Source organism: Cladophialophora carrionii, assembly GCF_000365165.1.
Source record: "Cladophialophora carrionii CBS 160.54 unplaced genomic scaffold supercont1.5, whole genome shotgun sequence".
NCBI lineage: Eukaryota > Fungi > Ascomycota > Eurotiomycetes > Chaetothyriales > Herpotrichiellaceae > Cladophialophora > Cladophialophora carrionii.
The window spans coordinates 1,684,737-1,708,397 of record NW_008481830.1 but is presented as its reverse complement, the minus strand read 5'-3'; the positions used below and the strand labels follow the sequence as shown (position 1 = coordinate 1,708,397).

Sequence of the window (23,661 nt, the reverse complement as noted above, 5' to 3'; positions counted from 1 at the left end):
TGACCGACCCTTTCTGGCACAACAACTACCTTCAAACGCGTGCAGAAGTTGGTCGAAAAGACTGGTGACCCCAACGTCAAGCCCCGAGCCCGAAGAACCGCTTCCCACCCCGCCGAGTTCGACGGCGTCATCTTCCGCATCGGCTTGTTCTGGTTCGGCCCGGCCACATATTCGAGCATTCATTGAACTGTGTCGGTCATTAGAAGCGCCGTCTTCAGCATCGGTCTGTTTTCTCGCTTTCAGTGGCATTCCGAACTTTCCTGGTCGACGCATACGCAAACTACGCTGCCAGCGCCGTGGGCGGGGAATTGTCTCGTCCGACTGTCTTTCGCGGCTGCATTATCCATTGTTCGGGACTCGGAGTGAGTGTCTGAGTCGATCTCCACATGCATTCATAAGGCTAATTTGGGTTCCATAGTGTATGAAAACCTTGGGCTTCCCGTGTTCTTCCCTCGCCATTGCCTGTGTGCCGACTGCAATACGTCTAGATCCAATCCGTCCCCCTTGATGCCGTGGATAACGCTGGTCAATGCGGGACAATTTTTCTTCTTTGACAGATTATTGGCGGAAAATCCGTGCGCGGAGCAGGTCTCAACAGTAAGGTTGAGTTGAGTGGCTCTGGCGTGCTTCTGAGGATTTCCTAGCATGAACCGCGTTTCGTCTGCTTTTGGCTCTCCGGGTCATGGCAACGTGGCTTACCTGAAGTAATTCGACAGTGTCGAGGGCCTCGAACGGGCGCGCGCACACTCGCTGAAACGCTACTCGGGACGTCTCCGAGAGCGCCCATGTGATTCATAGTTGAAAAAGGGGGTTACTCGAACTGCGTGCCAATGACGCGGCCGTGGTCACCGACACGGTACAGTTACGGTTACCGCAACAGCGTGTGGTCGACATGCACACCTGACCGTGGCAAGCCATACATACCGAGGAGCAGCGTTTGCTCGGCATTACTGACCAACGTACATTGGCCGTGCTATGTACAAGGCATAATCAGAGCGCCTGGCAATGGCATTCATCGCAAGCGGTCATCGTTCATGAACCTCCTAGGTACTGTAGTTGCAATGGAAAACTCGTATGCGGCGTACGAGCATTGATACAAATGGGCACTCTACCTCGCCGCAGCCAGAGGAGCTCTTCCAATACATGCACATGTGCAGCCGTCTACCATGAACCCGCTTTCTCTATTTCCGAGCACCCAGGTCGGGCACTGTGTGTTCTTCCCCGAGTCGCAGTCCCACTTGAGGGGGGAATAAAAGATAACATGCATTGCACACAACATGCGCATCTCCAAACCTGCCCGGCGCTCAGGAAGACCTCACCTTGGCACTATCGCTTGCCCGAGTCCTGCCCAGATGTCCTGTATTTGCGTCTGATGCATATATGCAAAATGCCACGCCCACATCATCCACAGGTGTCAGGAGGACTCAGTTCTTTCCCTTGGCCTGCTGCACCTCGGCCAGACCCTCCTTCAACGCATCGAGTGCCTTGTCAACTTCTCCCCTCGACTCATCCGTGACCGACACGCCCATGTGGCCAAAACGGATGTATCTCGCCGCAATCTCCCGGTGCAGACCGCCGGCGAAAATGACACCCCTGCTCATCAGCTTGGGCAAGATCTCGGGCGGAGTCAGGCCCTCGGGTAAATAAATTGCCGTCATTGTGTGGGCTGCATTTGCAGGGTCCAGGGCGAGCTCCTTCAGACCCATTTCCTTGACTTTGGCTTTGACGTAGTCGCTCACTTTCTTGTGCTGAGCAAAGCGATCGGCCACCGGTCTCGAAAGGATTTGCTTCAAGGAGGTGTTCAGGGCCTGAACCAACTGAGTGGGAGGAGTTGCAAAATAGGACGGCTTCTTGGCCTCGTAGTTCTGCATAATGGGCAACCAGTTCTTGAAGCTCGCGTAGTAGCTCCCGGGCGGGGATTTGCGCGACTTGAAGACGTTCATCGCCTTCTCCGAAACCATCGTGATGGATAGACCGGGCGGACATCCGATGGCTTTCTGAGACGCCGTCAGGCACACATCGATTGACATGTTGTCAAAGTGGATCTCCTCTCCTCCTACGGAGCAGACGCCGTCGACGACCAACAGTGTATCTGGAGAGACACGGCGCAACAGGTCTGAAAGAGCCTGGATCTGGGAGAGCACGCCGGTGGAGGTGTCGACATGCGTGACCGTGAGAGCCTTGTACTTCTTCTCTTTCAGCGCTGCTTCGATCTCAGGAAGCTGTGGTCTGTCGCCGATGGGAGCCTTGAGCTGTGTAGGCTTTGCGCCGTACGTCGACAGGCAGTCGGCAAAGGAATCGGCGAAGTATCCAGTGTGCAATACCAGAACATCTTCGCCAGGCTCGACGAGGTTGGCCGCCACAAGGTCCCAGCCCAGCGTACCGCTGCCCGCCAGCACAAACGGCTGCGAGTTGGGGTTGGTCGTCTGGAACAGTTGGCGCAGCTGAGTGAGAGTCTCGCCAAAGGCATTGACGAATGGCTGGCCGACGTGGGACTGGGCATAGTGCCCCATAGCCTGCGAGACTTCATCGGTGATCTCGATGGGCCCGGGAATCAGGAGAGAAGCGTGAGGAGGTTGCGAAGACATCTTGGCCGACGACGACGTGGACAATTGTCTCTTCTGCACTTGCGAGGGCGATTTCGGACGCGGGGCAGGTGGTGACGGAGGGTTCCAGGGCACGTCGTCCGAGGGCAACGAAGTCCTCTCGGTCGTGTATGGGGTGTTGATGGGAGGATAGGAGGACTGCTGGTGTTCTTCCAGGTGTCGTGAGATCAAACTCAAGCGACTGTTGGCTTGGGAATATGGACGTGAGCGTGAGGAAGCCAGTTTGAAAAAGTGCCGGGTCGTCACGGCGTAATGGACTCGTGGGGAGGCGGATTGGGACTTGGGGAGCGACTGGACGTGCAATGGCCGATGCAGGAGACGTGCGGGGGAGCGACCGACAGAGGCACGAAATGTCGAGAAAGGACTGTGATGCGACAACGGAGAACAGAGCGAGGAGCACAGGGACCGATGAGAGAGAGACGGAGTCACGGCCGCCATGGCAGCCATGTGTCTGCGGCGCGACCAAAGAAAAAAGGCTTGCTCCGGTCCACGCGTTGTGGGTTTGACAAGGCAATAATAATTTTTCTCTTTCTCTGGCATTGGGGAGCGCCAGGGGCACAGGGCCACAGAAATAGGCTTCCCTAAGCTCACACTTGGCTGCATCTGGCCGGACATCTGAGCGGCGGTGCGAACTGCATCACCGGCTAGAGCTGATTGGGTAGAACATCGCGACCAACCAGAGTCGATCTCGCACGTGATCGGCGTGGAATGTGTCCGGCCTACTCGACGAGATCTTGACACCCCAACACGGGTTGCTTCCGACATGTCTTCACCAATGTTTACAGGCGCCAGTTCTCTTCATCTATACATTGGTCATCTCGTTTCCAAACACACGTTCTTCGGTCTCTCGACATAATAGCTCCAGTCAGTTCGAGGGATGCCCCACGACACTGCCAAGTAATTGCAGGCGGGCCACGTGCACGGTTTGTTCAAATGTCTTCACGTCCATCTCAGGCCCCTTCAGCGACAAAAATGCGTCTTCTAATGCTGCCCATCCATCGTAGCGTCTCCGACCCCAGGGATCGCTTTTGCTCTCTTCTTCATCTTGCGAGACTGTCTTGACATGCCAGCCTCGAATGTCATCGCAGACGGCCATCCTCGCGTCGCCAATTTCTGACTGCTGACGCACCACATACTCGTCCCACGGCTCTTTCCCGTTGGCGAACACGATCCATCGCTTTGCAGTTTCCTTGGCCTGCTTCTCGAGCCAGCTATCTCGGTGTCGCGGGTACCGGTCCAGCAATGTCAGGAACAGGAATAAGATTTCCACAAAATGGTGGCCCGTCACGAAGCTGTGGTCTGAGCCAGGGAACGGATTCGTCAAGCCGAATGAATAGCGGTAGATCTTTTGTTTCTTGGCAGGGCCTGCTGCGGGCGCACTGTGGAGAGCGAGTTCGTTAGCCATATTATGAATGGGCTGTGAAAACAGCAGGTCCCCAACGAAGTACATGACGTTTCCCCAGAAGCGGTTGTCATCTACCTTCACGGCGAGCTCGCGTGTACCAGGTAAGTCGTACGCATCAAGCAGGCGGTCGGCCACCTGATCCGGGAAAATCGATCTGATAGTATCGAGAAAGCGTATTGGTGAAGCCCCTCGGATGAAGTCCCTGAAGACGTACCCCTCCCAGAAATCATCGCCAATAATAATGTCTTCAAGCCACGGACACGATGATATTAGTGGTGTTTGTTCCGAGAAAGAAGGACTTCCTCTTGGGAATAGCGGCTTCTTGACGCTCATCCCGGGCACATCTTCGACAAAAGGTAAGGTGTGTTGACCAGGATACTTTGCAAGCAGTTCCGCAGGCACCTGCCGAAGCTTTTCCAGCCTTTCACTAGCACTTGTGCCTTCAATCCCAAAGTGTTTCAGTAGACCCTGGTATTCTGCATTCTTCTGGTCAAATGTGCCGTGTCCAAAGACGACTCCGGACTGAAGGATCACCCTGTTGAACAGCCTTTCAGGAGAACCGCATATATGGTATACCAGGAAAATACTTCCGGCTGACTCGCCAAAGGCAGTGATGTTGTCGGGATCACCACCGAACCCACTGATGTACTTGTGAATCCATGCGAAAGCTGCACGCTGGTCTTGGATGGTCAAATTGAACGGACCATGAGGTGAAATTGACGGGTCAGCATTATACTCTTCGAGAACATCTTGACAGACGAGGCTACCGAGCCAATTGAGGCGGTACCCGATGTTGACCGTGATGGCGTGCAATGATAGCTCTGATGAGTAGGCTGCTAGCGCAGCGTTGGAGTGGAGGCCGTCAACGTGGCCAATGCCCTCTTGTGCGCCGCCACCATGTACGTAGACCATGACGGGCCGTCGTTCCAGCTCTTGCCCGTCTGCATTGACAGAGAGACAAGTCTCGGGCACGGAGATGCTGACGGTAAGACATGTGAATTCGTCAAATCTTACGCCGGCATCATCATCGAGCGCTCCACCATAGGCCGCAAACCAGCTAGGCTTGGTGGCACCAACTTGAGGACAGGCAGCACCGAACTGTGTAAAGTCCCTGTGCGGCCTGCCATCAAAATGGTCTGGTATATTGTCCCGAGGGATACAAGGCGCAAAGCGCTTGGGCACTTCCGCAAATGGTATGGAACAGAACTGCACGACTGGAGAGCCCGGGAAATGAGGTGACTTGATGAGGCGACCAGTGAGGGAGCCGAGTTGCGCGTGTTGATGTGTATATCGTGGCCCAGTGTAGGGTCTTCTTCCCATGATGTGGTTGGCGTCCAAGTCCGCCATTCTGGGTCCGCAGTACGTGGTATGAGACACCACAGTGAATGGATGCTACAGGAGGAGGATTGATGGGTATTATGAAGCACGTCCTTTGAAAATGTTCATGCCTTCGGCAGTGTAGTGAGTGCCAAAGTGGTGTCGAACGACACTTCATGCATCATACTTCAGCAGCTAGAGCTTTTGCAGCCACCGTCGCGATCGCTCTTGCATGATACCGGACTCGTGAGCCTATCACGAGCGAGCTACTTACCGTTCTAGCCTTTAATCATCTACCGCCTCCAAGGGGAGAACAATGGCCTCGCACTTTGGGACCCCTGGTCGACTGCAACCCGATCAAGTTCGCAGACAGCCAAGCTCACGCCCTTCTCGTGCGCAGTCTGCAGTCTGTCCAGGGGAGATATGCACACCAGGGTTCTCCGAAGCCGATTGGGACGCTCGGGTTGATCACCACAACTGACTAAGGGAAGCAAATCAAGAGGCTTCTCAACCTCGTATCTCGTCACTCGTCACTGCTCGTACAGGAAAATTCCGAATATCAACCGGCCGGAGCAACTTGTTGCCGCTGCAAGACCTTCCCAGAAAGGAATAAACCCCACGTGACGGCACGTGGGATTTTGAGCGTTGCAATCGCCAAGACATCGGAGTTCGCCGATACTGCCACTATTCCTAATTCTCTCTTGGTCTTATTCCTCCAACGATAGATGGGCTCACAAGAAGGAAATACTCTGGCGCATTGAGCTGTCAGCCTGCGGTTGATTTCGGCTCAGACTGTTTGCGAAGTCACCCAAAGCATCGTGTGGTCTGCCTGCAAAAATTGTCTGAGCTGGGGCAGAACAAATCACAAGGCTCGTGCAACGTCCGCCTGACGACTAACATCTTCCGCTCCTGGTAGTGCTTCGGCTTCAAATTCAGCGCGATATCCCTTGATCACTTGATTGACTACAAGCGTCAAATCCACTATGGGACCGAAAAACCGCATCATCATCGACACGGACCCCGGGGTCGACGATGTCCTCGCCATCCTCCTGGCCCTCAGCGCCAAGGCCGAGGACCTAGAAGTGCTGCTCATCTCGTTGACGTTCGGCAACGTGGACGTGCGCTCATGCCTCCGCAACGTCGTGGCGATCTTCCACATCCTGGAGAAAGAGCTCCTCTGGCGTAAGTCGCAGGGCAAGCCCCTCGGCTTTGATGGCATCACGAAGTTCAAGCCCGTCGTTGCCATCGGCGCGGACGAGCCCCTGCAAGACCGCATCGAAAGCGCCGATTATTTCCACGGTGTCGATGGCCTGGCAGGCACGCATACGAGTCATCCGCACTTCTCTCCCGAGGAGAGTTGGAAGCGCTTGTTCGAGCAGCCGCCGCCGGACGACGATCTGACGAAGAAGGCCAAGCCGGAAGTCGACATCGAGGAGCCGAGCAATGCGTTCGTCCCGTCCCTCGAGCCCGCCCACAAGGAAATTCTGCGCCTGTTGCGGGACAACGAGCCCGGGACCGTCACTCTCATTGCAATTGGCCCGTTGACGAATTTTGCACTCGCCGCGGCCGAGGACCCGGAGACCTTCCTGCGATGCAAAGAGGTGGTCACCATGGGAGGGACGGTCGACGGGATCGGCAACGTCACCCCCGTGGCGGAGTTCAACGTCTACGCGGACCCCTACGCGGCCGCGAGGGTGTACGCGCTGTCGTCGCCCATTCCGGCGAGCACGATGCCGATCGCCACAGAAGGGGAAAGAAGCGTCGACATGCCGCAGTATCCGCCACGCCTGTCAAAGCAGTTGAAACTGACACTGATGAGCCTCGACATCACGGAATACCACATGCTGTCACGCGGCGAGTTTACCGCCTTTGCGAAACCGTTCCTCGACCAAGGCTCCCCTCTCGCTGCCTGGATGTCGGCCTTCATGACGCCTATGCTCGACAAGATGGAGCGGCTGCACATCGGCCACGAGGGCGAGGGCGCCGCGCTTGCACTCCACGACCCACTCTGTATCTGGTACGTGCTTACGCAGGATGATGTGCGGTGGAAAGCGAGCGAACGAAGCCCCGAGGACATCAGAATTGAAACGTCCGGCCAATGGACCAGAGGTATGACGGTGGGGGACAAGCGGGCGAGACGGAGGAGGAATTCGGATGGCGAAGTGCCCCACGATAGGGGCAACTGGTTAGGAAATCGCAGTGGCAACAGGGTGGATCGGATGCTGGAGAGTCCTGGCCGCGACGAGGCGAGCAAGTATCTGTTGAAGTCGATTTTTGACGGTTGACGACGGTTATGGAGACGGTGGCCAACCGCATCCTTGGAACCTGCCTCTTGATACGCGATGGAGCTAATGCTAGGAATAGAGAGTGCTAAAGAATAGAGCATCCATGGACACTAGAACAGAACGAAGACGATATTTACGCGTTCGTCGTCCTAAATTCTGTAAGTGGAGTCGGATTGATGCTTTCACAGCGACACCAGGAAGAGCGACGGTCAGTCATATACACATATACACGCACGCACGCACGCACACAAGCATGCATGTATACTCCGCCCACACTTCCTCCCCAGCATGCTTCCATTGAATCTGCACCTCTTCCAGATACGAAGTAGACTCGGTCTTCCATGTTCCAGTCAGTCTATAGACCTGGGCCCTGGACCTTAGCCTTGGCCTTTGCCTTTGTCAACATCGACCCCCATCTTCACGAGCATGTCCCTATACGGGCCGAACAGGTCCGGCCCTTCGGCCGTGATGCCTCTCCGCCAATCCAGGCCCGGCTCCGCCTTGGCAATCGCCCTCTGATAGCCGTCCCTCTGCGCCACGCGGTCCAAGTAGGCCAACACGGCCGGATGGGCCGACAAGTCGACCTGATACCACTGCCTGCCCGTGGTGAGCGACCACACGATCATGACGTCGGCGAGCGTAAACTCGTCGCCGGCGAGATAGGTGGCCTCGGCGAGCCGCGCCTCCACCGCGGCCAAGTGCTTGTGGATGCCGGCCATGACGACAGACCGGGAATACTGGCTCGAACCCGCAGGGTCGGTCGCCAGGGCCATCATCTTGCGGAAGAAGGACGGGCCCAGGCTCGCGGTCGCGTAGTGGAACCAGAAGACGTAGTCCGGGTAGTTTGCCTGGTGGGGCTTCACGGCCAGCTTGCCCCCGCCGTAGACGGTGTTGATGTACTCTGCAATGGCGCCGGACTCGGACATGTTGAACTCGACGCCCGTGACCGGGTTGGTCGTCGTGATGACGGGGGCGGACCGCTGCGGTGTCAGGGCCGCGAGGTCCGGTGGTGCGAATATCGGCGCCCGCGTGTACGTCTTGAGCGTGTAGGGGATTTGCAGCTCCTCGCACAGAAAGACGATACGTTCGGATTGGGAGATGTGGAGGTGATGCACTGTCAGAGGAGGAGAGGGTTGCGACATTGTGATTATTTGTGGTGGAGGTGGTGTGAACCGAACACGAGTAGGAAAAGTGCAGGGGAGGGTGAAGGGGAGGGTGAAGGGAGGATTGCTCGTGACGGACTGAAGCAATATATATACGCACGTTGATCAAGGGAATAGACGGTCTTGAGGCCGCTACAGCTCTTGCAGTGATTTACCAATGATGGCCTGCCGACTTCAGGAGATGGTGTTCATCCGATGGACCGATCACCGTCAGAAGAGAAGCCTAGTTTAGCAAGCCCACTTCGGCGACGAGTCCTTCCAGACCTCGGCTACAGCGCGTGGAAGAGACAAGATAGAGTTGCAGAGACATCGACTGTGGTCTACAGTACAGCAGTCTTGCACTGTCAAGTAGGACGCCTGAATACTCTGAAGGCAGAACAGGAACGGTGGATGTAGAAGATTTGCTCCCTGATCATAAGGGGATATATTCCGCGCAGGCTACTCCTCGAATTCGTGCCATTCACCTGCATCACCATTGGCGAGAAACGCGACAGGCTCCTCGGAGTCGGCCACGGCTCCCCTATGTCCATCTCATCCGAGCGGTGATACAGTACTGGATCTTCCAGCACGGCTTGAATGGCACGAATGTGTGACACAGAATGACCAGTGCACATCTTTTCTGTCTATGTGCAATATCGACCGAATCAGCCGGACCTGCTCACTACGCAACAGCTTGCAGCTAGCTACTGAGGAAAGGCGTTCATTACGTTTCAGCAGAGTCGAGAGACGCAAAGCAAGACCGCGATTTCGTTGACATGGGCGTGGACAGGCTCGATTACGCCATAAATCACCGTTGGTGGATGCGGCCGCATACTGTACCGATTAGTCGGCTCAGCCTCGTGGTCTCTTCACGGGAGAAGTCACACTGCCTATGTGTCTTTGTCTCCTCTACTTTGCAGAGACGCGGGCAAACCTTGCATGTGTATCCACATGACGAAACCATCGATATCCCGTCATATCACACCCTGGCAAGGCAGGACAGCTTTGGCCAAGTTCGCCCTGAGAGCAGTGATGCTTGACCGTTGAGAAATACGAGGAGCAATGGGAGTGAACCCTGGTGAGTTCTTGGACAATGGCTTTGTCTATCACTGTGCTGGCCAAAGTACGCTCAATCCGTGGTTGTTCCGCTTATGCAAGTTCAAATAACAGAAGGCCGTTCTGGTACATCACGGTCCTGTGGAACGCAGAGGTCAAATAAACCAGCCGTAGACCCAGGGACTCGCAGGCGCTCAAATCTCGCTCCTTGTCATCCTCGGCTTGACTCGTTATCCTGCATGGTCTCATGCACATCGTTATACCCTTTCACCTGCTGGAGCCAGCGAGCTCACCGTGCCAGAAGAAGTCGCTTTGGAATTGCCCGCGCCAATGGGTTGCCGTCTCCCAGAAGCGTCAACGACGTGCTCAGCAGCCAGCGCAATTGGTAATCTCTTCTGGCTCACGCGATCGTGTCGTAAGCTCCTGTTCGGACCGGCACATTTCCAACATGTGGAAGATCAGAGGCTCGCCCAGGGAGCACGTTTTACCGGTGTGCTCAGAGGAGCCTAGTAAACCTTCTTTTTCTCATCCACGCTGAGCTGGCCAGGTCCCATGTTAACCAGCAATAAGAGACCGCCCATGATGGAGAGAATCTGGAAGAAATCGTACTTGGCGAAGTCCTTATGGGGGTGGTTCTGGTGAAGCTGGCCACCTCGTTAGCGGCTTAGTCCCCGAAACCTAGCGATGTACTTACTGTCCAGAAGTTGTTGACCAGGATGTTGAAGACGCTGAGCAGCAATACCAAGATGATGGCACTAAGTTTGGCCTTGAATCCCACCACGACCATGACACAAGCCACGAACCCGATCAGGCTGACAAGGACTCTCCAGATGCTCCATTCGCCGGCAAAGACGAATCCAACGAACAAGAAAATAAGCAGCACTCGGCCACCAAGCTGGATGTACATCTTCTTGTCCTTTTCGTCGATGGTAGGCAGACCTGCAAATACCCTTTTCTTGACAAAGCTGTCACCGAGAACCATAAGGAGGCCACCAATGACTGAGAGATTGCGAAGGAAAAAGTTGAGATCGAAGATGAGGCCGTATCCGAGCGCTTGGACTACCACGACCGAGAGGAGACCAGCAACGGCATACTCGCCGTAGCGGCGCGCGATGACGAGTGTAGAAGCGACGCACATGACGACCACGTTATAGATGAGGAAGAGGTGTGTGATGCCCCACGGGACTGAGGGCAGAAGATCAGCATCCGGCATTTCTTGAATCCGCCATGGTCTTTGGAAGCTGACTTACTGTGTCGGAAGTCTCTCAGGTATGTAAGCTGGTCACTCCACTGGGTGATGATTCGTAGTGCATCTTCGAAGAATGTAACGACGATCAGGAAGCGACCGATCGCAGGGAGGTACCTGCGAATACAACAATCAGCTTGTTGGCTCCTCGTTGACGCGCCACATATCTTTCTCAGCCAAGGGGGCCTCCCGTCGCGGAGAAATGTAATGTTGGCCACGAAAGCTCCGCGGCGACGGCTGTGGTCAGGAGAACCCCAAGCCTCCAGTTTCTATTGCACGAGGGAGAGGCGATGCTCACGGTTTCAGTGGCTCCCCCATGGTATTCAACCAATCCTCAATCTTGCTCGTCTGCTCCCGGATCTGATCAAGCGGACTCGGGTCATTGGTAGCATCTATATTCTTCTGAGATCCAAACTGGTTATTGAGGCCCAGGTTGTAGCCCGCTGTCCCGCGTATTTGCGCCATTTGCATTGGCTGCACTCGATCGTGAAGCCGGTCGGTCTGCGTAGAGGTGTAGCTCGGCGTCGGGAATGGAGAGGACCAGAGAATCAATATGGACTGGAAAGAGTAGCTCCTCACGTGGCGATATACGAGGTGGTAAGGGACACAGTGGGACGTGGATGTGCAGAGCTGAGAGGTGAGATCTCCCGAGAGCAAATAAGCACGCAGTGAATTGTTGATGGCAGGAGGAGGTGATCGAGGGATCCGCGAGGAGAGCCAATACCGCCGGGTTTGTAGTTGGCGACGTGAGCCGGCGTGGAAACGTTGGTAAGATTATATCTCGCAAAGGAAACCCAGAACGAAACACACAAAATGCACACTCTATTCTTAACACGCTGGCCGGACCAACCGAGCAAAGCAATGAGGGGAGATATACTCCGCAGTGGTCGATCCCGCCAATAGGATGCTAAGCCACCCCTGAGTTTCGGTCAGACGAAGGCCACAATCCTTTTCACCACTTTCACCATTTCCTCACGGCATCTTCACGGTTACATATATTCGTACCAGCCGAGGATTGTGTCTTTTACACGGTAGCGTGTCACTCAATACCCGCAACCGGCCACTTGCAGCAGATCTATGTTAGGAAGCACGCCCAGCGGTGCAATCATCCGTCTTAGTCACTTTCGCCTTGCTGCTGTGAAAGATGCATACTGTATTCAGTAGGCCTGAAGTTGACCTCCAATCTTCGTGGGTATAATCTGGTAGCATGATCCCAAAGATTTGAGCTGGCTGCTCCCCACTGTACCCGTAACTAGCCGTTGCAATGCTGATGACACCTGGATAATGCTGCATGCGACCACTAATTGAATAAAGGAAGAAAGTATTAGAATCGATAATCCTTCCGCCGCTGAGTTCCGAACCGTCATGCTGGTGACATATTCCGACACCTCGCTCAAGAAATTGCTTTGCTGTGTGAGTATTCTCCACAGCTCAAATCAAGCCTCCCACTCGGCGTCCTTGAAAGCCGGATCTGTGATTGCCTCAATGGACTGGAATCGGTTCGAGGACTCTGCCGACGGCTTTTTCACACCGTTCGTCTGGTGACCATTGACAGCTGATCTGCCATTGACCAACGGCCTGCTAAAGGAAAGACTGGCCTCACTGCTTGTGTCGCCATTTTCTTTCTTGCCCTTCTTTCCTTTCTTGGTGGTGACGGATTCCCACTTCTCCTCTTGTGCAAGCTCATTCGCCCAATTGTCCTGTTCCTCCTCGTTCACTTCGTCCGCCCAACTAGACTGACTTCCTAAGGTAGGTCTGGAAACCTTCTCGCGGTCTGAGGGTGCAAGTGCATTTGTCTGGTTCCCGCCGACCTCCTTTCTCACCATATTGACATTGGCTGTATCTGGCACAGCGTTTGTAACATCCGACAGTGGTTCTGACGTGACAGCACCATGCACTGTAAAGGTCGGTGCTACTGGCTTCTCGAAGGTGTCTAGCAATGGTCCTACCTCCTCGTGGCGAGAGGTTTGAGTCAGCTTCTCGGCCGCCGGCTTGCTCGACTGCCACGCATTCTGCTTCGACGTGAAGGCATCTGCCTTGATCTGGTTCGAGCTGCCTTCTGCTATCCTCGCGGCCCGTAATTGCGCTTGCTTCTTCTGCTCATGCAAACGATCGGATTCCTCTCTTATACTCTTCTGCTCGGCCGCTTTCGCTTGCCTTTGTCTTTGCTTCTTAGTCAAGGCAGGTTGGAAGGACTGGGACGACCTGGCTGGTTGTTTTGAGCCGCTGTCCTTGACATCGGTCAATCTCAAAACGCCAGGTTTGGCGGCGGGCGCTTCCAGCATATCCGACACGTCACCCGCGCGAGAAGTAGGTGCAGTAGACACTGCGCCGGTCGAGGGAGATCCGATAGGGGAGACATCGTCATCTCCATCACGGCCAGTGGTGGAGGAGGTGTCTGTGGACCGTCCTGAAGCTACTGGGCCGTTTTGCTTGCCCTGATTCGCCATTCCAGCAGCACGACGCTCTTTCTTGGTCGGGCCCTGAGTGTTGGCGGGTTCAAGTTTCGTCCCAGCTTGCGCTCTGGCGAGCTGCTGAGCGAACTCCTTGTTGCTCATTTCGTCATCCTCATCTCTTGGCAAGGTCACTGATCGGCCTTCGTTGGTTCTAGCGACAACCTGGTTTTCGACCGGCGGGGAAATGAGCTTCCTCTTCTTGTTGGCTTTGCCCTCAGTGGCACTTAGAGTGGGGGTGGAGATGCCACTATTGCTCGCCTCGAGTCGACTTGCCAGTGTCCGCTTCGCCTTCTGGCGTTTGGCAGGTGGCTCTGCGACAACCAGTGGTGATTGTGCGCGTTCGAATATGTGCCCAGTCAATTTGTTGAAGAGTTCGGGGCTGTAGAATCTGATTACAAACGCTGTCCCGGCAAGCACCGCGAGCCAGGAAGTGGCCACCTTCCACCACATCTTGGATCTTGCTTTTCACTGTTCAATGCTCGATGAAGTATTGACTACCGGTGGCAAAGTTGACAGAGCCGGATGCCGAGTGAGCCAAACTTATGTACGCGGCGGGCGGTAGGGAGGTAGGTCACGTCTGGGACTCGTAGGGAAGCGTAGGGGTACGCGGCCAAGCGAGGGATGGGTGCTGAGTGGTTTCGAGTCGCAGGCCAAGCAGCTTGTCAATTTCGACAGTGATCTGGGCAAACTCTGCGGCAACCAAGTTCCGTCGTAGCTGCGAGGTACAGTGTGGAGGAAGTCGGAGGATGTCGAAGACTAGAAATGCTCGTGTTGTTGTAGTCCCGGCCGGATGCAGAAAGGGCAGGTGATCTTGGAGGTGTCTCAGGAGTGATGATCGGGGTCGAGGAACCAATACAGCGAAATTTAGAACAAGACCCTCCAACATGCCCGGTCTCCGTGGCGCAGGATTGTGAGTGGGCCACAGCCTCTTGGGAAGGAACAGAATGCTGAGAAAGGGTGGACTTTTGCCGTAAGTACTCGTACGAGGTACGAGTCCTGTAATGATGCAGTGACGGTTCTCGTTAGAGGGCGAGGATGGGGAGGGTGGAGAAGAGCGCGCAGTGGTGGACGGCTCAACGGCTGGAACGTAGGCACAGTTTCCGTCGAAGCAAGGGGATACGAAGTTCCCTCTGAGACAATGGATGCGAGTCCCCGGTGAGATCTTGACAGGCCACGCAGACTTGCTACTGTCCTCAACTCCTTCACTTGGCAGTCACTTGCTCTGACCGTCGTACGAGTTACGGCCACCTCGTCACAGCGCTTCACGTTCGTGCCCGTTGGAAATCCGCCTGCTGGACTGTTTCGTGAAATTGCAGCGTCACCTGAGATGAGATTGAATCCACGTTTAGATGAGCGTTCTGTCTCCACCTCCGCACTGTTTCTAGTCTAGGATCTCAGTTGAACCTCCAATCAGGGTGGCAAGCTGTGCAGCTGATGGCGTACCTCATCTCGATTCACGAATTTCTAGATGGCAGGCAGGAAGGACGGCCGTAGTGTCTGTCGCAGCTCCACTCCATGCATAGAAAACCATCCCTGCAGCAGCCATGCGTGCTTACTGGGTACCCCCTCAAGGCTGCCTGCACGCCGTTTCCTGTGAAAAAGAGACCGAGAGACTTTTTAGCACAAAAGATCTTGCAATATGTGCCAATTGCACGGCATTTACTTCTTGTCTCGCCTTTTCAGATGTTACTCCAAGACCGCGGGTCACACTCGTAACGCATAACGCATCCCAGCAGCGCCTCTGCCCTTGCTAGAAAAAACCTTCAATGAACGCTCAGATAGGTGGATCAAGAATTCCAAGCTTGATGGAGGGGCATCCAGACCTCCTCATCGTTTCAAGCCGTAAAACAACCAGATAGATGGGCTCCCTATTCAACGTCACCACTCCACCGGCTGGTTCGATGGCACAACATAATGGAATTGCCATGAATCTCGTCTCTTGGGGACAAAGAGATCTCCAGCAATCCGTGATACGGGGTGTATAGGAGGGGGTCTGATGATAGGATCTGATAGATGTTTGATGCGCGAAGGATTCTGGTTCTCCCTTCGGATGTCGCTGCCTTGGACACTTTCATCCTCGCTTGGGTCGTCTATGCTGTCCAAGGAGTGTTTTTCATCCTCAGCGTCAGTAAAGTGGCCGATGCCCCGGGAGTGGACTTGTTCTGTAGATCGCGTCTTAGCCAACGATGGCTTGGGCTCCGTATCTCTCAGCGGTCGCCCTATGACGCATAGCGGCCAGCGCATCTCCGGTTCTGCAGCAGGTCTTGTTCGTGCTTCCATCACCGCCGCACTCGGAGGTGGAAGCAGCATCCAGGCCGCTTCTGCCCTCGTCGCCGGTAGTTGAGACACAATTGGCGGGTGCATATCATTCACTTCCGGGTGTCTTGCCCGGTAATAGTCGTAACGCTCGCTCTCGTTCGTGAGCGTTCGCTTCCGCTTGTGTGCTGGGGCTTCGTCTTGTTCCTCTTGATCTCCTGCATCTTCACGATGCATCCCAGACGTGGCGCGATTCCACATTCTTGTGACTCTCTCAGTAAAGCCGGCAAGTATCTCATCTTCCCGATCATATCTTTTCCAGTTCCACTTGGGCGGATGTAATGATGTACGCAGGGATTCTTTGATGTTATCCACAGCATTGGATAGTCTCCTCTCCCTAAGTGGTCTTGTTGGGCTTGGAGCAGATTTCACTCTGTTGGTGTTGTCTTCTTCAGCCCCACTGGTGCTCGATGTTTCCGTAGTCGAGTCCGCAAAGGGCCTTGCAGAGGCTTCCGTGGGCTGCGGTTGCAAAGCAAGCAGCTCAGGGTCAGGTGTGAAGGACTCCGGTGACTCTTTGTGTACCTTGCTCTGCAGTTTCGCTAGGAGAGAATCCTTCTTCCACCCTTTCGGTGGACCAGGGCCCAGCATCAACTCTTCCGCCCATGCTTCGTTCGTCTGAAATGGAGCTGGCTGTCTCACCCGGCCCGGTTGAGTGACAACAACATCGGCTCTTTCTTGCGCCTGCTCTCTGGCCTCCCTTCTTCTTTTGCGCTTGTGTTTGAACTCAACCCAAGGTGTACAGGAAACGTAGTAGAACACTGCCGACTGGACACCGCGTAGGAACCAATTGCCTGGTTCCGCCGTATATGGAGGAGAGGGCATGGTCGTTCAGGCTTTAGGGTGCAGGGTTGGTCTTTATGTGGTGGGCAGGTCGTCTTCTTCGCCGGTCCATGGTACCCGCCTGCGCCGAATGCAAACAGCAAAGGGGTGGTGGTTGCGACAGACAGGGTGGTTTGGATCCCTCTCACAACTGTAAGGAAAGAGCAAGGCAGGCAGTGTCAGAGCCAGACTAGGGTTCCAATCGAATCGCACCCCCTCGACCGATGGTGACGACGTGGTGGAGGTCGACTGGTTACGCTGGAAAGTCTCATAGGGCCGACAGAGGGAACCAATAAACTGCGGGAGGGGCTGTGCTTCGTCTGAGATTTCCAAGACCCGAGCATCACCCACGCTCAGTTTACTGGGTACACAATGGCTTGACGAATAGGAGTTGGTCCGCGCTGCTCTACGAGAGTCCACTGTACTTTTTTGGAATCTGTATCTGCTGCATAGCGGAGAACGGGCCTCCACAATGAACTGGCAAGAAGAAGGCATTCAAATTATCCCCAGGACCACGGACATTCACCCACTGACTGGCTGGCAACTGAGAACGCTACGTCCACTCCAGAGGCCAGACTGGGCTCCTGGGAATGGCATCGTCACGTCCATCATCTAAGAAATCGCTCTCCTTCGACTTGGAAGCATACTGGGAACATCGCTTCACCGCTTCGCAAACGCCTTTCGAGTGGCTGACATCAATTGACGTCACCGCCAGCATTTTGCAAAGAGAGATCGGGAATGCCCTCAATGATGGAAATGGCCGTTTTGACGAGAGCGGACCTTCCATCTTGCACATTGGTTGCGGGACTTCTGGTTTGTCGCTACGTCTGAGAGACTATGTCCGCCGACCAGTTGACGTGCACAATGTGGACTTTTCTCAGCAGGCTGTAGAACTTGGCCAGCAGAGAGAGAAAGAGTGTTTCGGGAATGGAGCACTTTCTGGAGCCGGGATAGGAGATGAAGTTCGGGGGAATCAATCTGATACTAATACTAGCTGGATGCGATGGAGCAATGTCGACCTTCTCTCACTGCACGGCGTCCTATCATTGACTGATGAGGGAACAATACGTTACGATTTCATCATCGACAAAAGCACAAGCGATGCCATTGCTTGTGGGGATGATGTCGACTTCCTACCAACATCCATTGACCACGGAGGTGTGCAGAGGGTAACTAAGATGCACCCCGTCGAGGTACTCGCCATGCACCTTGCTGCTGTCACAGTCATGGGCGGTCGCTGGATCGTCATCTCATACTCCGCGGAACGATTCTGGTTCCTAGAGGACAATCCCAAGCGCCATACAGATCTCTTGTCGCAAGGCAATACCGGTCAACAGTCCGGCGGGAAGGTCGAGCCTGGGAACTACTGGCGTCTTGATAGGAAGGAGCCGATAGCAGCATCGGAAGCAGGGAACACACCGTATGACAATGTGCACCGGCCACAGATACACCATTGGCTCTACGTGCTCGTTAGGACGATGGTGCCTTTTCAAGCAAGGCTCGTGCATTGATCTGGACAACAGAAGGTAACACGGGAGATGCTTTTCCGTGGCTGCGACCCTCCCTGCGAATGTAGTGCGACGAATTGCAGGCCCGCTTAACATCAGCTTCTGTGTCAATATAGGGCTCCCGGCTCTGTCACTCGAGCGTCTCCAACCTCCATGCTTTTGTTGGGCACCATACCGACCAACGCCCTATCCATAATCAGCACTGTCGACGATCGTCCCCACCATCGGACCGCACAGTCATACACATTCGCGTTGTGCTTCAGTCAAGGAGCCATGGAAGTCTTCCTGAAAAATACCTCCGCCATCGGAGGGTATAAGTATCTCGCGTGCACGTTCCTCCCTGTCTGTTCTTATCTTGTCGAGAAACTTACTAAACCACGCGCACTATTCCACGAGGAAGTTGCATGCTCCACTGTCATATACGCTCTACGACATGTTGCGTTCTTGCCACTACTCGCTCGATTAAAGGTGTGCCCATCTGTCTTATTGGTGGCTCATATCGAGGTCGGGTCATGGCCAACGCTCATATCGAGCCTGGACAGGCCTTCCCGCATTCTCTGCGGTTTCTGCCCTGTCTATGTGTCTCGGTGGCTACGTCGCGCATGTTCGACTCGCACCGGAATCGGGTTGAACTTCAATCCTCATACAGGTCGCATGAACAAACAAGCACCTCCGACCCACGTTGCCGACCTGCCTGCATCTTCAGCTTCTACACTGCCTTGCAACGCCGAGTACAGGGCTGTCTGATGATGATGAAGAATGAACGTCGACCTGGGCAGGGAGCAGTGCTTGGTGCGTGTCTGAAAACAGACCGCCCAGGAAGCAGCTTCACTCAGTGCGGGCAAGTCAAGCATTCGGGATTTGCGAGATGCTCTGTCGTATGACATGACAGGGATGCGACCACGAAACATTAAACAGACTTAGCATTTCGGGGATCTGTTGCGCATCCGTCCGCGCGTCACGAAGATCTGCCCCACACTGTGCTATCAAGAAGGTAGATTACGAAGTGAAGACTTTCTACAGATTCGAACGATGACAACAGGCTTGCAGCAGGGACTGTTTCCCCATATCCGCATCTTGAAGATGACACCACGGCGGTAAGGGGATCATCCGATACGGTCGTATCACTCCCTTCACCAGTTCTGCAAACAGGCCTTGACTTGGGCCGCCTGCAGTACCTAACAGTCGCGTCGAAGGCACGTGGACGTGGGGTATCGGATACCCACCAGCATACATTCCGTTGACCTCGATCTAGAGTCTCTCTCCCCAGCTATGAACGCCTCGGCGGCGTTCAAAGCTCAATGCTGCTCGTTCTTCTCCGCCATCTTCTGGATCGAACCACCGATGGCACCGGACCTACGTCCAGATTAGTACGCCACTCATCGCAGAATCGACGGCGTCTTTGGATCGAGGTCGCCTACTATCGCGAAGCAGTGTCCAAGGACATATTAGGATATGATAGTATGATTTGACTCACGGGGTGAAGTTCTTTCCGATCATGCCGTCTTCAGCCAGTGGCCCTCCGACTTTATTTCCGGCACCTCCAATTGCGCCTGTATATGTTGGATTGTTTGTCAGTTCTCGCATTCCAGCTTGCCTATTGACCATTGCCGAGTCGGCAGAGCGCCCAAACTGACCTGCTCCCGTGAATTGATGGCCAACAGCCCCATCCTTTGAGAACATCGAGGTACCCTGACCTGTCGTCTTGGCTCCAGCGGCTGCCTGTACGGTAGCAGATCAGTGTCAGTCGTGCATGATATAGGATATTGCAGGCAAAGCAGTGCGTACTCCTTGTGCGGCGCCCTCGTGGATGCCTTCAGTGAGATCTTGTGCCTTGGTGGCAGCATTTGCGCCTGCATCCAAGTTCTTGCCTGTGTGGTCGCCGTCCATTGTTATTGGTATTCGGAGGTCCTCAATTGAGAATATGGATGCAGTTCTCGTAGATATCTGACGACGAGTATATGGTCAAGTTGTTGAAGAAGTCTCAATGGGTATTGCGCTGTTGTCAATAGGGACGTTTGCAATCATGATGCAATCGACGGCACATTCGTGGAGCGAGGACTCCGGGGTACCTATGTAGCTGATTTTGGTTTCTTACATTCCGTCGGGATGCATGATACGTAATGTTAGTGTCATACCATGGGTTGACTGGGTGGACATCTTGTAATTGGAACCACGAGGCACCTACGAGGTACAGTGTTCGGGCGATGGAGACAGATAGAATGGCTCGAGGTACCGAAGTAGGCGTCATAGACTCCGATCCAAGCGACGACAGAACAGTGATCAACGCTACCAGTGATTGGCTCGACCGAGACGTCAGCGTGATACATAAGGGTTAAGTTCAGGAATATGATGAGCATGGAAGCCATCCAATGACACCGCTCGGAACTCGGTGAACCTTGCTTGGTGAAGGTCGAGTCGGGATGCATAGAAAACATGATGAATTACTACCATATGATGCCGGACGAGCCAAGGGCCCGCAACCACTCATGTCCATAGTATTTGGTGGACTTGAGCTCGAAGTGGCCAGCCTTTGTGAGGACACAACATTGGTCCCGACAGATAAAGTGACTTTCACCACTCATTGTCTGCGCTGGTGCTACAGTAAAGCTCGAATGCCATAGAAATAGTGCAAGACAAGGGAGACTGGGCAGACAAAGCCGTCCGAACAAAACGCTGAAGGTACTACGAGTCGGTCCACTCGTAGTACTTATATTGGCTGTGTTGGACCTGCAGCTGGTCGACCACAGAACACTGCCGTTCGAGTAAACACGAATCCTGCTACAGTGGAAGTAAGTCTATCCAACACCACCTCGTGAATCCTTCCGTCTGCTTCGGGTCATCATGCCATTCAGAAACTCACTTGCAGCCATCGGCGAAAAAGTTGACTCACCCAGTGCCGACTCTGATATTGACTCTACCATCTCTCTTCCAACAACGGAAGGATTTGAGGGAAGAGCCAGCTCCTCTCTCCAGGGGCGACGGACCCGGTCTTCCCACGTTCGCAGCAGTGATCCTGAGGCAGTGCTGGCACTCACCGACGACGTCCTTGGGGTCGCCAGAGGTTTGTTTGCCCTGGTTGACGCCAAGTATGCAGAGGAGGAGCTGCTGGAGGTCCAACCTGCGGGAGACGAATTCGAGGTTGCCGACTGCCTCGATGACGCGCGATGTCTGAACGACGTTACCGCTGCGAAGAAGAAACTCAATTATTTCAAAGCTCGACTGAGAATTGCTAAAGCACAGGCGGTCGTGGCTGAGAACCGGCTCAAGACGGCACAAGCTCAAGTTGCATTTGCAGAGGATCGCGTCAACCTCGCTATCGACCAGCTTGAGTCTGCCCTCGGTAAATAGGTAAGTTGTGAGGCGAATGGAAAAGTGAAATGAACGTGAAACAAACTCTCCTCGTCAGTGTTGTGCTTAAACGTGATATGCTCCGCCCAAATGTGACTACTGCGAAGTGCAGGCCGATTCTCGCTTATCACGCTCGTGCGTGCCCCTTGTTCTTTTGTTTCGACCTCGACCTCGACCTCGACCCCGAACGCTGGTGACTAGCTCTTCAGCATTTGACGCGGCGGATATTCATCACTGCCCAGTCATCCAACCCAGAGTCACACACCCTATACAGGTACGAAAGAGGGAAAGAAATGCAGGCCCTGCCTTGTCTCGCCTTTCTTTGTCCGGATGAGGTCACGGTGACAATGTGCGACCCGCATTCTCGCAACACGACCGACGATTCGATCTTGTCCGGACGGCATTTTCTGCGACGGCACAGAATTTCCAAAGACAGGGTAGAGTAAGCATTATCATACTGACTTGCCTATAGATACAAAAGAGACAACCAAAATCTATGCTCCTCAACTCCGCCGCTATGCAATGCGATGCGATGGATTTTTCAACAGATCCTTGCAATACAATCCCACATTGTCACATTCCGCTACAGCCTCAGTTCATCCTCTGAAACTCGGCCTCAAAATCTGACCCAGCTTGGCCCGAGTCTGCCCATGCGCCATGTTCTCCCGTCAACGTTGCCAGGCCTGGATGATAAGATTCTGGTTCATAACCCATCTCGAGTTGTAGGCCCGAGTCATATGCGATTGTCCTTGGAATCTCCTGCACCGGTTCTGCGCCTTCTTCGTAATACACGACCTGATAGTTCGCATCCATCTGTCCGAGTCGAGGATCGAGCATGTCATTCTGGACCGAAATTGCCACGGGCTGAGGAGCAGCATATGTTGTCAAAAGATCGTGGTGCTCGGTCTGTGGCAGTCCCACCAAGCCCATGGTCGTCTGATATCCTGGAAAGGGCTCTTCGATCCTTCGGTATGGATACCCGACCACTTGCTCATATGGTCCAACGGCGGGTGCGGTCTGATAATAGTCACCCACCATGCCGTTGGAGCTGATCATGAGTTGAGGTTGCCCATATGGGTTGCTCATCTCATAACCTGACCGATGATGTTGGGCCGGCATCATTCGCTGATAAACCGCCGGTCGGTCGTCGAAGGGCGTGGATGAAGAGCTCCTGCTCTCGAAGCGGCGAGCACTGCGACTGCGCTTGGAGCCCTTGACCGATCCTTCCCACTCTGGATCACTGTCACTGTCGTCGTCATTCCTTGTTCTCTTCCCTGCCTTGTTCGGAGCGAACTTGTAATTGGGATGAGCAATGGCGTGGTTGTCTCTTTCCGTGATGGCATATTGCTCGTACAAGTCCCTGACCTCTTTTGGTTCCAGAGGCCAGCTTGCACCAGTTACCTGCGACACGACTTGGTGATTGTTCTCCTTGCAAAATTGCTTGACCCTCTCGGCGTATGCAGAACGGTACAGCATGAAGGAGTTCATTGGTCTGGAGACGTATCCTTTTTTCTTCTCAACCTCTGCTAACCGTTCTTCTACCGACCGGTGGACCCACAATCCCATATCCCGCACCGGTGTCTTATAATCCTTCGTCAACAAACTCAGAGGCTGCTCAATTACGGGTCCTCCTTTTTTGTTGCTGACCTTCTTCCTCAAGTTCCGTCGAGACTTCGGAGATTGTGACGCTCGCGACGATTCAGTTTCAGCTGGACTCGATGGGGTACCGATTGCTCGACCGCTGCGGGTGAGAACTCCTATGTTCTGAGGAGGAGTATGTGAAGGGACCGATGTGCCTAGTGTCTGTCACGGTCAGTGCGTCCCTTTTCTCGAGCTTGCGCGTCGTCTGACTTACTTGTTGTGGCGTGTAGTAGATAGGTGTTGGTGCTGTGTGATATAAGGATGGGTCACCGTACGGGTCCTGCCAAAAGGGTAAGCTACCATTCAATTCGGCCGCGACTTGGAACACATACGTATACTGGTTGGGGTGTCATGTCTGACGTGAACGATGATGCAGGCATTGGCGGTGTGTACGGCCGTGGCTTGATGCTGGGAGGTGCTGGCGTCTGGTCGTTGGGAGCCTGACCGTAGTGACCGTCTGGGGAACGAGGCGGCGATGGTGGCCGTGCAGTCGTGGATTCTTGGGCCATTGAT

The 23,661-nt window shown here is 54.4% G+C and overlaps 11 protein-coding genes across 11 annotated transcripts; 3 read left to right on the top strand and 8 right to left on the bottom strand.

Annotated features, from left to right (window-relative positions):
- Positions 1-1,424: 1,424 nt before the first annotated feature.
- G647_06444 (uncharacterized protein) lies at positions 1,425-2,588 on the bottom strand (the record flags this gene model as incomplete). Its single annotated transcript, XM_008730765.1, has 1 exon — positions 1,425-2,588. One exon carries the CDS (start codon positions 2,586-2,588, stop codon positions 1,425-1,427), a length of 1,164 nt encoding a protein of 387 aa, XP_008728987.1.
- Positions 2,589-3,471: 883 nt separating this feature from the next.
- On the bottom strand, positions 3,472-5,358 carry G647_06443 (uncharacterized protein; the record flags this gene model as incomplete). The annotated part of the gene is made up of 1 exon (XM_008730764.1): positions 3,472-5,358. The coding sequence occupies one exon, from the start codon at positions 5,356-5,358 to the stop codon at positions 3,472-3,474; it is 1,887 nt and encodes a 628-aa protein (XP_008728986.1).
- Positions 5,359-6,311: 953 nt separating this feature from the next.
- On the top strand, positions 6,312-7,613 carry G647_06442 (uncharacterized protein; the record flags this gene model as incomplete). Its single annotated transcript, XM_008730763.1, has 1 exon — positions 6,312-7,613. One exon carries the CDS (start codon positions 6,312-6,314, stop codon positions 7,611-7,613), a length of 1,302 nt encoding a protein of 433 aa, XP_008728985.1.
- Positions 7,614-7,990: 377 nt separating this feature from the next.
- Positions 7,991-8,755, bottom strand: G647_06441 (uncharacterized protein; the record flags this gene model as incomplete). The annotated part of the gene is made up of 1 exon (XM_008730762.1): positions 7,991-8,755. One exon carries the CDS (start codon positions 8,753-8,755, stop codon positions 7,991-7,993), a length of 765 nt encoding a protein of 254 aa, XP_008728984.1.
- A 1,562-nt stretch (positions 8,756-10,317) lies between these two features.
- Positions 10,318-11,522, bottom strand: G647_06440 (uncharacterized protein; the record flags this gene model as incomplete). Its single annotated transcript, XM_008730761.1, has 4 exons — positions 10,318-10,455; positions 10,506-10,996; positions 11,062-11,174; positions 11,356-11,522. The coding sequence occupies 4 exons, from the start codon at positions 11,520-11,522 to the stop codon at positions 10,318-10,320; spliced, it is 909 nt and encodes a 302-aa protein (XP_008728983.1).
- A 971-nt stretch (positions 11,523-12,493) lies between these two features.
- G647_06439 (uncharacterized protein) lies at positions 12,494-13,963 on the bottom strand (the record flags this gene model as incomplete). The annotated part of the gene is made up of 1 exon (XM_008730760.1): positions 12,494-13,963. One exon carries the CDS (start codon positions 13,961-13,963, stop codon positions 12,494-12,496), a length of 1,470 nt encoding a protein of 489 aa, XP_008728982.1.
- Positions 13,964-15,391: 1,428 nt separating this feature from the next.
- On the bottom strand, positions 15,392-16,651 carry G647_06438 (uncharacterized protein; the record flags this gene model as incomplete). The annotated part of the gene is made up of 1 exon (XM_008730759.1): positions 15,392-16,651. One exon carries the CDS (start codon positions 16,649-16,651, stop codon positions 15,392-15,394), a length of 1,260 nt encoding a protein of 419 aa, XP_008728981.1.
- A 587-nt stretch (positions 16,652-17,238) lies between these two features.
- Positions 17,239-18,159, top strand: G647_06437 (uncharacterized protein; the record flags this gene model as incomplete). The annotated part of the gene is made up of 1 exon (XM_008730758.1): positions 17,239-18,159. The coding sequence occupies one exon, from the start codon at positions 17,239-17,241 to the stop codon at positions 18,157-18,159; it is 921 nt and encodes a 306-aa protein (XP_008728980.1).
- A 1,295-nt stretch (positions 18,160-19,454) lies between these two features.
- On the bottom strand, positions 19,455-20,046 carry G647_06436 (uncharacterized protein; the record flags this gene model as incomplete). The annotated part of the gene is made up of 3 exons (XM_008730757.1): positions 19,455-19,512; positions 19,634-19,878; positions 19,945-20,046. 3 exons carry the CDS (start codon positions 20,044-20,046, stop codon positions 19,455-19,457), a joined length of 405 nt encoding a protein of 134 aa, XP_008728979.1.
- A 954-nt stretch (positions 20,047-21,000) lies between these two features.
- Positions 21,001-21,507, top strand: G647_06435 (uncharacterized protein; the record flags this gene model as incomplete). Its single annotated transcript, XM_008730756.1, has 1 exon — positions 21,001-21,507. One exon carries the CDS (start codon positions 21,001-21,003, stop codon positions 21,505-21,507), a length of 507 nt encoding a protein of 168 aa, XP_008728978.1.
- Positions 21,508-22,098: 591 nt separating this feature from the next.
- On the bottom strand, positions 22,099-23,657 carry G647_06434 (uncharacterized protein; the record flags this gene model as incomplete). The annotated part of the gene is made up of 3 exons (XM_008730755.1): positions 22,099-23,310; positions 23,363-23,428; positions 23,481-23,657. 3 exons carry the CDS (start codon positions 23,655-23,657, stop codon positions 22,099-22,101), a joined length of 1,455 nt encoding a protein of 484 aa, XP_008728977.1.
- Positions 23,658-23,661: the final 4 nt, after the last annotated feature.